Consider the following 15,599-nt stretch of genomic DNA (forward strand, 5'->3'; position numbering starts at 1 on the left):
GTGTTTTTGAGAAAGGGTGACCAAAAACTAGCGGTTAGAAAACAGTGAATTACAATTACCTTTAAAAAATTCTCCAGGATAGTCAGCAGGTGGGGACACCATTGGGGAATCTAAATTCACAATGGATTTCATAACTATCTCCAAAGCATTTCTGCCATACTGTATTAAGAAAAAAAATAAGTTACAGTACTGAAAAAAAATTGCATATGGTTTAAGCCTCAGAATCATAGTATGCATGCTGATATACACCATGGGTTAAATATAGTTTTTCCATTCACAATCCAAATTACAAACAACTAAATTAGAGCATGGAAGAAGAAAATGGGAAAATGTTAATGAATTTCTCAGTTTAACAAAATGTATTGTATGGTAATAGCCCAGTCTGTTAATTTCTCCTTAACATGCTCATTTCCCAAGGTTCAGGATGCTCAACATATTGACTGAAAGACAGCAAACTGCTTAGGGTTAAAACATGGAACTTTACCTGGTAGACTAAGTCATCTATATATGCTGTAATTTTACATGGAACTTTACAAGCAGAGTACAACATTCCCGCCCCAAACAGCAGGCAGAGAAAGCAGCAAAATACAACAGTTTGAAAAAGAAGAATGAGAGGGGATTCCTCCACAGCCACAGGTAGCTTTTAATTTTGCCTAGTATAAGTATTGTTGCAATCTGTTTTTATTTAAAACAAACAAACCAAAAAAACAACCACACACAAAGGAGATGTCACCTTGTTGTCAAAGTTGAACCTGCTAAGATCTCGAGTTTCTGTTGCTCTTCTGTCACCGTGAGTGAGAGCTCCCTGTCAAGACAATACCTTTGTAATTAAAACATACAAAAGATATCTGTACTCAAAAATAAACTACGTACACTGGTTTAACTGAGCTGTAACAGTCTTACCAAGCTCTCTAGTCTTTTGGCAACTATAGATGCAAATCTTTGCTCTCCTGCCAATTCGGAAATTAGGAAAACATACTCTGGTGCAGTAACTTGGTTTGATCTGTGAGTTCTTCCTGTGTATTTGAAGGTGAGAAACGTGTTACAAAAATCAACCAGGAGCTCCACAGAACATTTGATGGGAAAGTAGAACAAAGTCTCCTCCAGAATCATAAACAAGCAATTGGGAGACACTGATACTTTTGCCACACACAAACTTAATACATTTTTAAGCAGAGTCAATGTGACAGGGACTAAAAAAATGCAGAAAAACATCCTATTTATACACCAGTTTTAGATAAATCCTGTAAAGAGAAACAAGTAACTGCTATGCACAAAGGAGGAATGTTTGCGGATGCACATACTATGAAACAAGGTATACTACCAATTTTGCTTAAGCTTTTTACACTATGCCTACAGGTAAAAATTCTACTGAGGGGCATACGCAGTTGGCCTTATATGGGATGGGCAGAGGGGTGGCGCTTAAATATAACTAAACTTAGCAATCCTCCTGCTCCACTAGCAAGACAACATTTAGAAAAATTGTTGCTTTTGCTGTAAAATACTAATGTAAAACTATGTGCAGATGAACATTACCAAATGCAACACTCCAAATTTCTGATTACTTCATGAAGATGCACAGAACATGCAAACCAACTAATTCTAACATTTAAAATCTCTGTATACACCACCCTTTTATTCACCAGAATCAGAGAGAGAACTCACAGCACCTAACAGAATACTCCATATTATACCAAAACTAACCATCAACATGCCCAGTGAAGAAGATTATTTCTGAACTTGATGAATTAAAAAAAACAGCCGTTAACTCACCAAATTGCTGTATTGCTCTATCTGCACTCCATGGTAACTCCAAAGTCATGTGCACTCTCCGCCTCTGATTTTTAGCTCTACGGTCAGCTTGTAATGAAATACCTGAGCTGGCAGCTTCTGAGATGATGGCAATGTTCTTTTACATAGAAGAAAAATTAGCAGTGAATTTGAGACCAAACCTTAGTTTCTAGATCTGTAAAAAAACAGCTGATTTTGGAATTGCCAATTGCTATGTGACTGGAGCTACACCACTAGCTTTGGTACTTGTCACATGGGGAGTGAGGGGAGGAGGAGAATCAGCTTCAATCTTCTTGCATTTAGGCTAAACAAATGCTACAGAGGCACACAGCCCTTGAGAGAGCAAAAGGGGTTATCACTTTACTTCCCCAGCAACTCCCTCTTGCAGTTGGAGGACAGCAGAGATCTGCATCCAGTCCTGCCATGGCAGAGGAGAGGCTCCTGTGATGTAGGCCAGCCCCCCATGAAAGAAATGGAGAAAAACTCCTATAGCAACTAAGGTGGCAGCTGACCACAAGCAATATAAATTATACGGCTGATGACTGGATAAGGGTACCTTGATAGCCAAGTACAAAACCATTTTGGCATTTGATCCTCACATGAAAATACTCAAATATTTATAAAATAGGATAAAAAATTTAAATATTTACATGCAACTTGTAACAAAACTCCAACAAAGTGAAGTTACAACTCACTCAAGCAATTTAGTGAGGGTAGTGTAGTAAGATAACCACCAAGCTAAAAAAATAGGCTCTCCGTAGTCTGAGGGGTTACTTTTAGCAGTAGTCAGTGTAAAACTTTCAGATGGAAAAACATGATTTCTCAAGTTGGTCTGTGTGCATCTCACAGGATTGTGGGTATAAGCAATATAGAGCAGCTCTAGCTGCTGAATATTGTATGAGACCATTAATTAGAACATTTACTGTATGAATACATTGATTTAGTTTACTAGCAGGCTGTTGGAAAAACAAGCAGGAAGGCAAGACAGTGACTCCACATGAGACACCTCCAGCCAAACACTTTGAGGAGAATCAAAAGACAATGCCTGAGCTATTAAATGGGAAGATCTTACTTCATTGGCTCCAGCCAAGTTCACAGCTTGTTTTGCAAAAGCTGGGAACCAAAAAGGTCCATCAGAGAGACAAGGCAGGTAAGAAATTTTATTGGACCTACTTCGGTTTATGGAAGGTACAAGCTTTCGAATTATATAGAGTTCTTCAGGTCTGGGGGCGTTTTCCTCAGACCTCAAGAATTCTGTGTAGTCTGAAAGCTTGTACCTTCCATCAACAGAAGTTGGTCCAATAAAATATATTGCCTCAACTACCTTGTCTCTCATATCCTGGGACCAACATGGCTACAGCACTGTAAAAGACCTACTAACAACAGTTAAAGTTGCTCAATCTAGTGTGGAAACAGTAGTTGCCAGCTATTCATGGGAGGACAGACATCAGCCCGTGGGTCTGAAGAAGTTAGGCCTTCCTAAGCTTCCAGGAAGCTGGTAAACCTTTAGCTATGACAGACAGACACCTGGAATGTTAGTTTTAAAGCCTCTTTTCTCTTGTTTTGTTCCTACTGTTAAAATACTTTGATTTAAAAAGGCTGTTTTGAGTCACTAATGCATTGGTCAGAAGCTCTCAGAGGCAAGAACTGCAGGTACATGAACCCAGCTGGATCTGTTGGGGGTAAGTATGGTTGAGCCAGTGTCCTGCAGCGCAGAACCCAGTCTAAGACCTAGAGAGTTGCATGATTCCATCGCAGGAGGGGTGAGGTCATTAGGCCTGAAACATAAGCGGGTGCACTCAATGAACTCAGCAAGGGGTCAGAGGTGCAGCCAGTCCAATAACTATTTCCTTGTTTAGTTGAAGGTCAGCTACATCACTCAGGCCTCCACAACTTCTATAACAGGGGTGGGAAAACTACAGTTCAGCGGCCACATCTGGCCCTCCAAACATTTTAATCAGTCCCTTGAGCTCCTGCCGGGGTTGGGGGCTTGCCCCGCTCTGCGCGGCTCCTGGAAGCAGCGGTATGTTCCCTCTCTGGATCCGACACACAGTGGCAGTCAGGGGGCTCCACACACTGCCCCTGCCCCAAGTGCCATCCCCACAGCTCCCATTGGCCGATAACTGCAGCCAATGGGAGCCACAGGGGTGGTGCCTGCGGACAGGGCAGTGCGCAGAGCTGCCTGGCTGCGCCTCCACTTAGGAGACCAGAGCAGGGGACACGTCGCTGCTTCTGGGAGCACTACCTGGAGCCTGCACCCCTGATCCCCAGCCCCAACCCCCTTCTGCCCTCCGAACCCCTCGGTCCCAGCTCCAAGAACCCTCCTGCACCCCAGCCCCACCCAAGAGCCCTCACCCCAACCCCCAATTTCATGAACATTCATGGCCCACCGTAATTTCCATACCCAGATGTGTCCCTCGGGCCAAAAAGTTTGCCCATCCCTGTTCTACAAGTTTTACCAGTACTACCAGAAAAACTGAAACTGATAACAGAACAGGCAGATGGGTGAACAGAGAGAAAAGGAAAGTAGGACAGGCCGGAGTATGTCTAATGGTGTTGCTCTCATAGGAATTGCTATATTGAGTCAGACTTGTGGTCCATCCAGTCTTTGACAGTGGGCAGTACCAGATACTTCAGAGGAAGGTACAAGAAACATCACCATTGGTAGATACAGGATACTTGTTTTTATATCCTTTCCAAAATATCTTAGTATTAACTATAACATTTCTAGATATTCTTGTTATCCATAAAAATATCCAATCCCTATTTGAATGTTGCTAAGCTTTTGGTTTCAACAACATCCTGTGGGAATGAATTCCAGCCACATTACAGTGTGTAAAAAAGTATTTCCTTATCAGTTTTGAATTAACCACATTTCATTAATGTCCCCTTGTTCTTCTACTATAACATAAGCTCTCTCTCTCTGCTCTATACCATTATTTCACACTTTAATTATGTCTCTTATCAGTCTCCTTTTTAAGGTATATAATCTCAGTTTTTTCAAAATCTTTTCAGCCTTTCTTCGTGAATTTTTCCCATGACAAATCATTCATGGATTTCCCTGTATACCTCTATCACTGCAAAATCATTTTTGAAATGGAAGGGGTCAAGTACTGCCTAGTATTCCAGATGAGGTATTTATAAGCAGCCGAGAAGCTAAAGCCTTGGATTTTTTTTTTAAATGAGTGCTGTATCAGAAGATTGACACTTCTAAAATTTCAACTTGAATTTGAGTCTCCCCTTTTAAACAGAAAGGAATTATTAAAGCTACAGGTTAAATTCCCATTCCCAGCTGAAAAAGCCTGTTGACCTTCAGGGCATTCCATAAAAGTTGTGTATTTGACAGAGCTTTTAGAAACAAAATGGGTATACGATTCTGTGGATCAGTTAATTTTTTATTATACTTGTGCTGCTAAGACTGTGGTTGGAACGACACATTAATAGTCTAGAGCCGACAGCTTATGGATAGACCTGCTATAATTTCTCCAACATAAAACAATTCCTTGAAGTTACACAGAAGTAGTTTACCTTGTCTCCATCCATGAATCTCTGCTTTTCTGTGATATTTAGAATTTCAACAGGTACATCAAGTTCAGACCTTGACTCATAAGATATGCTGCCATCATCATTGCTTACAACTCTCCCTTTGCGGCCTGTCATCTTTAAAATAAAGGAATATTTTTAACCTTATCATAAAGGTGCTGAAATGACAGAACATGAAATTACTTCAAACATCAGTGCTATTTATTCACACACTATCCTTAGAGGACAGCAAAACAACTCACTGCAAGTATCCAAAGACCAAGATACATTTTATAACTGAAGCTGCCTGACTGATGCAATACTGAGCAGTGTACAACACACCTATTTGGGAATAACCTTGAGAATCAAAAGGGTAACTCAATAAAGCAGGGGTTATGTGGAAGGGATGGAGGATTACCAATCTTAGTGTTTTTTATTGTCTAATAATGGCGGCATCATTAGTACCTAGAGAATTTAACTGTTACTTTAGTTAAGTCATGGAACTTGTAATTCTAAGACCTTGTCTACACAAACAATTAGGCAGTAGCAAACTGCAGTGTGAATTTTCCCTGCAACAGCCTGCCACGGTCTGCATGCACCCTCTTGATGCATAGAATCACAGAATCATAGGACCGGAAGGGACCTCAAGAGGTCATCTAGTCCAGTCCAACTGCACTCATGGCAGGACTAAGCATGTTAACAGAGTGCTTTGATGTGGATTAGTCCCCTTTGAAACAGAACTAGCTCAAAACATGTTAACAAAACACCCTGCTGATGTGTGTTGTCCGTGGACAGCTAGACTGCGACTGGCTAGTAGTGCAAGGTAGATTCACACACCAGCTTGCCGTGATCTAATTGTTCGTGTAGACAAGCCGTAATATTTAGTAAATGGAAGTATGGAAAGTTGTGAAGGATCATAGCTTGACACTGTGCTCTCTGGATCAGCAGCTAGGAACACCACAGAAATGATGCCTGTAAGGGGAGGAATTTAAGAGCACTGAAGAAAGGAACTAGAACTCCAAAGAACTTCACTGAAACTAACAAGGTCTCTTCTGAACTAAGGGAACAAAGACTGTTTCTGCTGGACAGACAGGTAACCTACAGGAGAAATTTTCTTAGTACTAGTGGGTAAAAATGTTGCCCTTTATGTGACGCTTCATATACATGCCCTCCCTGGTCCTCAACTCCACTCTGGGTCCTCCCTGCCTGGATTTTGGGAGAGAAACTTGCAGTTAAAAAGAGAATAGCACAGTCATATGTGTTGCTACACACAGTATATCAACTTTAGCTAACTACTCAGGAAATTAAGAAACAGTACAAAGACAGACAGAAGCCAGCATTTCTCACCCAATGAGGAAACTCCTACTAACAACAATTTTAAACAGAAAAATAAAATCAGAGTTTTAACTCAGTCCTCATATATTCAGATCCCTTCTCTGCACCAGTCTTTACATTTTGGGAGTTATAAGGACCTGCAAGACTAATTAACTTACCAGCTTAATCCTCTAATATGCAGCTCACATCACTACACATCTTGAAAAATAGTAATACCACAATCAGATTTCTAAAATACATGTAAACATTGAGTGAGATGGAGGGAAACAGCAAATTCTTCACTTGCAATAGTCACACTGGACCTACCTCAGCCACATTCTCAGGACCACCAAGTTCATCTATAAGTTCATCCAAAGTATTAGGAGGAAGGTCTTCAGCTAGTTTTTCCAGTTTATCAAGCAATTCTTTTTTCATCTGCTGGGCTCTTTCAACAGCATCTTGACTTGTTACAAAGCTGCTGTTGGTATTACTGTTAGCTGAAATTTATAGACAAAAACAATTCCTTAAGAATTTAAGCTTTTTAAAATGTTTTGCAATTGTTGGGGAAAAAGTAGAGAGACTCCAAATAATTCCAAAACTCATTGATACCTGATGTATTTGTACTAGAAGCAGTGGTAACAGGAACGGAAGAAAAACTGCTAGGTCGTTTTGATCCAAGACCAGAAGCTAATAAGGCACTCTGAATGGAATCTGGGTCTATACTTTTCTTCTTTTTCTTGTCTTTATTTTTCTTATGGTCTTTTCTGATTAACCAGGGGTCTGAAGTTAAAGAAAATATTACGTAAATAGTCAAGACACTTCCCCATTTTCAAACAAATTAACTTTCCTAAGTACAGTGACAAATTCTACGTATCTTCTAGTTAGTTAAATTCTAGGTCATAAAAGCAGTTAAAAAAATACTTTAAAAAGATAGCTGTATTTGACGTATCATAGGAAAAACACTTAGGGTAAAATGACAGTTTTAGAACTGTTTAATTTCAGGACCTACTTCTTCATATTATACATTTATAACAAATGCCATCTATTTTGTCTCATACTGAAGTGTTAAATAAAGCTATATATGACATGTAATATTTAGAAATACAGCTAAATTCTTAATGAAGAGTATTCACATTATCTTACCATCTTCATCATCCTCACTAGATTCATCTCTGAATGGGTTGAAGTCATCATCATCTCCAGAACTCAAAAACTTAGAGCTCTCGTTGTCACTTTCTTCGTTGTCTGAGGCATCAGACTCGCTTTCGCTCTCATCGGAACTGCTCCCAGCGAGGCCACTTGTTTTACGAGCTTTCTTGGTTTCTCTAGTTATTTCCTCACCTATTTTCCCCCAAAATAAGAACATGAATTTAGAGATCTGTAGTCTATTTTTCCACAGTCTGTTTTCATACCTCTGCACTGACTAAGAAAAAATGGAGCCTCAGTACTGTAATGGGGCTTTTGGGTGAATTGTAACAAAGTACATTAATTTAACAGTTTAAATCTTTAAATTTTTTGGTGAATCACAAAGGGTGCAACTTTCCTGCATATCTATACTATCAAACAGATGGAAGGTGCAAGATTTGGTCCTCCAATAACCAGATTCCATTAGCTGTCCCAATCGTTTCCATTTGCCACCCACAAAAAGATTATTCTACAAAGAATCTTATTCTGTGCAATTCTCCAAGTGCTGCCATTACTTCAATAGTATAACAAATACATAAAAAATAGCAGCTTACACTTTACCTTTCCGTTTCTTTATTTTATTCTCCTTGCAAGGACTGTCCCTAGGCGAGTTGTTATTACTTTGAGCAGTTAGATCTATTCCCAGCAAACTAAAAAGCTTCTTCCTGTCAGGAGCTGGGAAGTGCTTCTCAATGAGAGACTGGAGTACTCCTCTGTGTAAGGAAAAACAAAATTAAGAAAGAATGTTGCTCTGCCCAATTTTCATCTGGGGAGGGGGGGTGGATAGTTATACAGCAACTTTTCAGTTTTCCCCCATTCTTTGGCACTAAAATTCACTCAGACACATTGATACAGCAGCAAAAAAGGAAGACTTACTTTGCTGTGGAAACAAAGTCATTCAATTCACCACCACCCTCCTCTAAGGCTTCTAACGTTCTTGCTTCTCCTGTGGACTGTAGTCCAATAACAACACACTGTAAAGGGGGGGAAAAATACAATTAACACAAAGCCCTGAGATTCTGATTTAAAAAAAACCATGTATTTTTACTTCTCGTAAGTTAGACAAACAGGGATTCACAACCAAGAACAATCTCAGAAAGCTGAAAAGCATGTCACCACACACCTTCAAAACACACTAGTACTAGAAACAAAGCCATCTGAACAAGTAATTTGGATGGTACTACACTTAGAGAGGTTTCCAAGACATTCTGAACTACTACCAGACTTAAACAACTTACTTTCCCATTCTTGATTTCTTCTCTAGCTAGCTGGACCACCCTTTTGACTTTGGATGCTATGCAGAGGTACTTGAAAAATCTCTGGTGGGCTGACCAAAACTGACCCCACATAGACTTTTTCATGCGTTGCTCTGCATCAATAAGATCAGCTGCTTGTTGAAATTTCTCTCTGGCATTCACCCACTGAAGAAAAAATCAAAAGTCTTACATATCACACCTTTCAAAGTAGACGGATACATTCTACTGTCACTTGATACAGAACAGGTAAAGAAAGAAATGTGTAGTCTTTTATAGCACTATTAGAATTGAAAAGCAATGGTGGACAAGAGAGTGCACAATAACAAATGGTCCTCTGATAGAAGATCCAACACCAAATAAGTATATAGCAAAATGTTTCATGTGAGTGATCTAAAGAGACACTGTTCTGAAAACAAACTGCCTGCCTGCCAGAAACTAGGGACAAACTATAAAAAGCGACTGTTCTAATCAGGATAGTTTTGTGCAGCAGAATTAATGCTGTGAACTTTTGACTTACCAAGAAGGTTGGCCCAAGATAAGATAGACCTCAGAAAGCATTAAACATGCCTTCATTACAAATTTAAATATAACAATAATAATAATATCTCAACATAGATCTTGGCATTTTTATGTACACAATAATTTATGCAATTATGTACACTATGTTCCATCCAATTATTCAGTATAAGGTACTCATTTCTACAGTTTTTCTATGTAGAAAAATTGCATTAGTGTATATGAACCAAGTAACCAGAAATGACCATTGCAATAGCCAAAAGTTAAGTGAATTATAGAAACTAACTGCAACTTCCTTGTTTGTAAAGATGGCTCATTAAAATTATGAGTTATTTCATTTATTACAATTTAACTCAATTTGAACTAAATTTTCATAAGAAGTTCACACAATTTTATATGAGAATTCCTTCTGAAGATTAAGAAGTCTGAATTTTTATAGTGATAAGTCATTCAGACTTGTTATGCACAAGATTGGGAATAAGTAATGTAGTATAAAGCTTGAACTCTGCTGTGATTTTGTAATAACTCATTTAAAAATGTTTCTGAATTAAATTCTTTTAAACTTTTATATTCCAGAGTAGGAGCAGCTCCCTTCTCCAAGAAAAAGCCATATGTAATGGAACCTTCATACTAAAAGCGAAGCTAATGGACTTTATTCTTCTCCTATAACAGCAGCATATGCTGTATATAATCAAGACATATAATCTGACAGCAAATGATCTCCATCCATTAAGTTCTCAGCCTCTACCAGTTCAAATTGTCATGAAGATCTAAAAACTGAATAAATTCTTACCAGTTTCACAGATTTATTATACATTTTAATGTAGTTCTGTGAAAGTAAAACTTCTTCAATTTTGAAGGTCACACCTGAAAAGCTTAACTGTCTTGCTATGTACATTCCTCTCAGTTTCATATCCATAGCAACTATTTCCATGGCACCCACACCTCTGAATAAAACAAAAAAAAACACAAAGTAGTTTAGAAGTAAATACATATTTAAGTACACTATGAAAACTAAGAAATTAATATTTATTCCATACAACCAATGTATGCGAGCATTAGAGTTGTATGATTAAACACAAATCAGAAAGTATTAGAGATCAGGTTGCATGCACAACCATTAACTCTGCCCTCTTGTGAATATGCCCCTCAACATGACTGTTTAGATAATTCTCACACAGCTTACCTTTTGAATGACCTAACACATGCATGGGTAGCCATCTTGTATTTTTTTTTCCATTTTTATATTTAACTAACTTTGGCATGAAATTAGTGTATGACAGATTTTTTTATATGCATTTCTCCAGAGTGTGTTAAATGAGTACATTTTCTGCTAATTCAGTTACTCATTTACCCTAGCATAAGAGCCAGATTTGGCTCTTAAGCAGCCAGATATTATAAATTCTTCTCAACCATAAGCATGGCCTTAGGTGCAGGCAGGGGATAAGGCAGTCAACTATGAAGTTAATTTAGCTGAAAACTTAGGCCTATATATTTAGTATCACTCTTTTCTTGCATATTTAATACATAGTATGTTTGTACTAGTATAGTCTATTTTGTACTTTTCATATGACTGGTGAACACTGTCATACACAATACAAGATGATACACAAGAGGATCTAAGATTCAGAAAAAACGTATGAAATGTAATATTTTTCAAATATTATAACCATGGGAATGGGAATTAAATTGTTAGAGAATGTTACACTTGCATTGTTTTGTATGGCACTTCCCAGGTTTGTTTTTTTTATTTGGGAGTTCTAGGCAAGGAAGCGCCCATTTCCTTTAAAAGGTATTCTGGTTTTCATTAAATGAGAAACAGTGTAAATTCCATAATCTAGAACTAACTGACTAAGGACCACCTGAAAGCCCTGAGAAGCAGGACTTCTGCTGACCTTACAAACCACGCACCAGACCTCCAGAATCGTTTGCCCCTTCACTACACTTTTTACTTTGTAGCTAAATCTATCCTGTACGAAGTGCATTGAGCGTGTGCATTATATATTTTTCATGAGGATCAATTAAGTCAAACAGATTTCACTACAACACCCAACTGCACTTCTCTAATTTAAAACCATACTACCCGAAACTGAGGTGCTTTAGAAAGTTAAATACAATTATTTTTTTTTAAATGAAGTATATCCCTACCCAAGCTCCATTTACTTCATTTTTTGCTAAAAAGTTAAGAAAGGTTCACTTTTAGACACAGAACAAGCCTGAAAGAGTTTCAGGAGAACTATAAAGTGACTGAAAACTGGGCTGAAATGGAAAAATGGAGACCACAATGCAGCCACAACTATAGCTGTTCTTGCTATAATCCTTTAAGACATTACATTACCTTCTTTCAACAGCCTGAATAAAGTCACTGAATTCCCTAAATGGGGTTCCTTCACCCCATATTCCCAGACGGTTCATGTATGCCATATTTCGTGGCTCAGATGCACCTGAAAGGAATAGCACACACTGTACCAATGCCAATAAAAAGTCAGTTCTCTCTAAACGTCTGCATTAAGCAGTACTTACCTGTGGCACTAGCATAAACAACTCTAGCCTTTGGAAGTTTATTCTGAAGCTCCAATACAGCTAAGCCGGTCTTGGTTGGTTTTGAAGAACCAACAGGACACAGATTCTTAGCTTTGTGACATTCATCAAATACTATCTGAACATTAATTAAGGAATAAATATGCCATCCCACCGTCAATATAGTACAGGGTCTTTAGAAAGGAGAGGGATTTTTTTACATCGATTTTTGCAGTGAACTCTATACTTTCATTAGCTGTCAGTTTTAATTAGTAAATGTTCTACACAGACTTCAGTCAGAAACAAGTTGACTAGGTTGTTTTTAGTTTGTGGTGTGTTTTTTTTTAAGGCAATGATAAGACATTAAATTTTAAACTATTCAAATATACAGTTACCATAACGTTTTCATGTATTTTTGGAATGAATTCTCTTGAAGTACTATGCATTTCCTCCAAAGATTTTACAGGAAAAAGCCCTAAGAACTGGAAAGAAATTATGTACAATTTAACCAAGAGGTAAGGTTTCTCATGACCATATTCCAGGCTCAACTTGCCTATTTAAAGACCAACACCTTGATTCTGATCTCATTCTGGTTTACATCAATGTGAGTTCATTAACTCTATTGAAGTCAATCCCTGATTTACATCAATATAGGACCAGAATCAGGCTGCTAGTTGGTCACATGTACAGTGATACATGTTTTGAATAAAGCATTTAGAAAACATCTGTGGTGTCTGATAAATTATATCGTTTCAAATTAATGAAAAAAATCCTTCCTAAAATATAACCGTAAATAAAATGTACACAGTTGTCTTGTACCAAAAGAGGTGTGTTTTATATTACGGTTCAATTATTTCTTTTGCAGACTAAGAAATGAAAGGATACAACTCCATCAAAGTCATCACCACACCAGTGGAGAAGCTGCTTTAACCTGGTTTTGTATTTACCACCAGATTGACTTTCACCAATAAGAGAAGAGTATGTGGCAAAAATTACACCTTTCTTTACACTCCCATTATGTTTGGAAGAAATTTTCCCATATTTGAACTGCAAGAAAAAAGATAAAGTTACATTTTAGTAAGTTACAAAAATTGGTCTGTCCGCATCTTAGTCAAGAAGAGATACCCCACAACCCAAGTGAATGCTCAAAGAGTGACACTGATTCGGCATTCCTTACACAACAGTGAAGTCACTAGTGATTTCAATTTCTAGGATAAGGTCCCAATTTGCAATCTAGGAATATGGTTAAGAGGCTAGTAGGGTGGTTCTCTTGTAAGTGCATCATGGAAGGTATAAACTTCCACGATTGCAGATTTTACAGTTTAGGCCCCTAATTTAAGGGTTTTCCCTAGTGTAGAGATAAGATGTGTTATCACGAGTCAGAAGCTGCTCAGAATTTTTTTTTTCCCCCCTTTTAAGCTGAATACAGCATTTAGCCAAGAGATCAAATTTATTTACAGGAGCTACTAAAAGTGAATTGTCTTAACACTCTAAAAATCAACGATTTATTCATCTGTTTCCTAAAGTCACTGGTCCAACAGACTTTAAAAAGAGGAAGCAAAATCATTTCAAGTCAGACAGTGAATATAACCAGTAACAGTACTTAGCTCTTACCACAGCAAGGCATCTGCTTTACAGCTAGACATTTATCATTAAAAGAAAAATAAGCAATAAAAATGCCAAACCAAAAAAAAAATAATTTGAAGCAATATTCCCTGCACAACTCTAAAAGGACTTCTAGTCAGAAGTTAAGGGCACTATTTATGCTTGAAGTTAGGAATATATGGCTAATTATTTGCAAATTTAGAGACTAACTGAACAAAATCATCTACATGGCACTAGGAATTATAAAAATGTAGGGCTGGAAGGGTCCTCAAGAAGTGATCAACTCCAACCCCCTGCGCTGAGGCAGGATCAAGTAAACCTACACCATCCCTGTTTTTAAAAAGTCACCAATGTTGAGGATTCCACAATCTCTCCTGGAACCCTATTCCAGAGTTTAACTACGCTTAGAAAGTTTAAAAGGTTTTCCTAATGCCTAACCAAAATCTCCCTTGCTGCAGATTAAGCCCATTACTTCTCATTCTAGCTTCTGTGGACACGGTGAACAATTGTTCACCATCTGCTTTATAAATGACCTTAGCATATTTGGAGATTATTAGCAAAGTCCCCCCACAGTCATCTTCTCTCAAGACTAAACAAGTCCAGTTCTTTTAACCTTTCCTATAGGTCAGGTTTTCTAAAATGTATTTTTGTTCTCCTCTGGACTCTCGCCAAGCTTGTCCACATCTTTCTTAAAACGTAGCACCCAGAGTTGCACACAGTTCTCCAGCTGTGGCCTCACCAGTTCCAAGTAGTGGGACAATTACCGCATACTTACAACACTCCTGTTAATACAACCCAGAATATTAGCCTTTTTTGCAGTTAAGTCACATTGTTGATTCATTTAATTTGTGATCCACTTCAACCCCCAGATCCTTTTCAGAAGTTCTACCACTTAGCCAGTGACTCCCCCATTTTGTAGTTGAGCATTTGATTTTTGCTTCTTAAGTGAAGTATTTTGCACTGATATTTATTTTAATCTTGTTGAATTCAGACCAATTCTCCAATTTGTCAAGCTTCTTTTGAATTCTAATCCTGTTCTCCAAAATGCTTGTAACGCCTCCCAGTTCGGAGTCATCTGCAAATTATACACATATACTCTCTATGCATTATTTAAGTCACTAATAAAATACTACAGTACCAGACCCGAGATTGACCCTGAGAGACTCCACTAGATATACCCTCTCAGTTTGACAGTGAAACATTGACAATTACTATGAGTATGGTCTTTCCACCAGTTGTGCACCCACCTTATAGTAATTTCATCTAGACCACATTTCCCCTGTTTTCTTATGAGAAAGACACATTATGACTGTGTCAAAAACATAACTAAGATCAAGCTATATCACATCTACTGTTGCACCCCATCCACTAAGCTGGTAAACCTGTCAAAAAAAGGAAATTAGGTTGGTTTTGCATGATCTGTTCTGGACAAATCCATGCTGGCTACTTCTTACAACCATATTATCCTCCAGGTCCTTACAAACTGATTGTTTAATCATTTGTTCCAGTATCCTTCCAGATATTTAAGTCAGACTGACTGGTCTATAATTCCCTAGGTCCTTGGAGTGCATTCTTTTTCCCTTATTGTTAATATTAATTGTGTTGAGTATCTGGTCACCATTAATCTGGTTTGTTTCAACATACAATTTAAGAATAGTATTAAACCGTAACATGCATGTCTCATCACACGAGCATACCTAAAGGTTTGCCTCAATTGTACATAGTAAAAAAGTTTCCACACCTTGTTTAAGGAATGAACCAAAATATTTTTTGCGCCAATGTCTCTCAAGTCTCTTTCAGCATCATATTTCAGATCATTTGACACACTAAACCTAGGTACAAAACAAAAGAACATATAATCAGTAAAATTATTAGAGCAAAAGACCAAAA

General features: G+C 37.9%; 1 protein-coding gene across 11 annotated transcripts in view; it reads right to left on the reverse strand.

The window, feature by feature from the left end:
* The window catches only part of SBNO1 (strawberry notch homolog 1), a 43,106-nt gene that overhangs the window by 8,883 nt on the left and 18,624 nt on the right, over nt 1–15,599 (reverse strand). For all 11 annotated transcript variants that reach the window (XM_030582369.1, XM_030582366.1, XM_030582363.1 and 8 more), the window contains 16 exons: nt 15,451–15,541; nt 12,990–13,151; nt 12,108–12,243; nt 11,923–12,028; nt 10,378–10,531; nt 9,051–9,233; nt 8,689–8,786; nt 8,374–8,525; nt 7,771–7,968; nt 7,237–7,407; nt 6,955–7,124; nt 5,320–5,451; nt 1,774–1,909; nt 904–1,016; nt 734–805; nt 60–159 (listed from right to left, as the gene is read on the reverse strand). In XM_030582369.1, coding sequence (XP_030438229.1) covers nt 60–159; nt 734–805; nt 904–1,016; nt 1,774–1,909; nt 5,320–5,451; nt 6,955–7,124; nt 7,237–7,407; nt 7,771–7,968; nt 8,374–8,525; nt 8,689–8,786; nt 9,051–9,233; nt 10,378–10,531; nt 11,923–12,028; nt 12,108–12,243; nt 12,990–13,151; nt 15,451–15,541 — 2,174 coding nt within the window. The remainder of the gene's footprint in view (nt 1–59; nt 160–733; nt 806–903; nt 1,017–1,773; nt 1,910–5,319; nt 5,452–6,954; nt 7,125–7,236; nt 7,408–7,770; nt 7,969–8,373; nt 8,526–8,688; nt 8,787–9,050; nt 9,234–10,377; nt 10,532–11,922; nt 12,029–12,107; nt 12,244–12,989; nt 13,152–15,450; nt 15,542–15,599) is intronic.

Source organism: Gopherus evgoodei, chromosome 13 (assembly GCF_007399415.2).
Source record: "Gopherus evgoodei ecotype Sinaloan lineage chromosome 13, rGopEvg1_v1.p, whole genome shotgun sequence".
Classification (NCBI taxonomy): domain Eukaryota; kingdom Metazoa; phylum Chordata; order Testudines; family Testudinidae; genus Gopherus; species Gopherus evgoodei.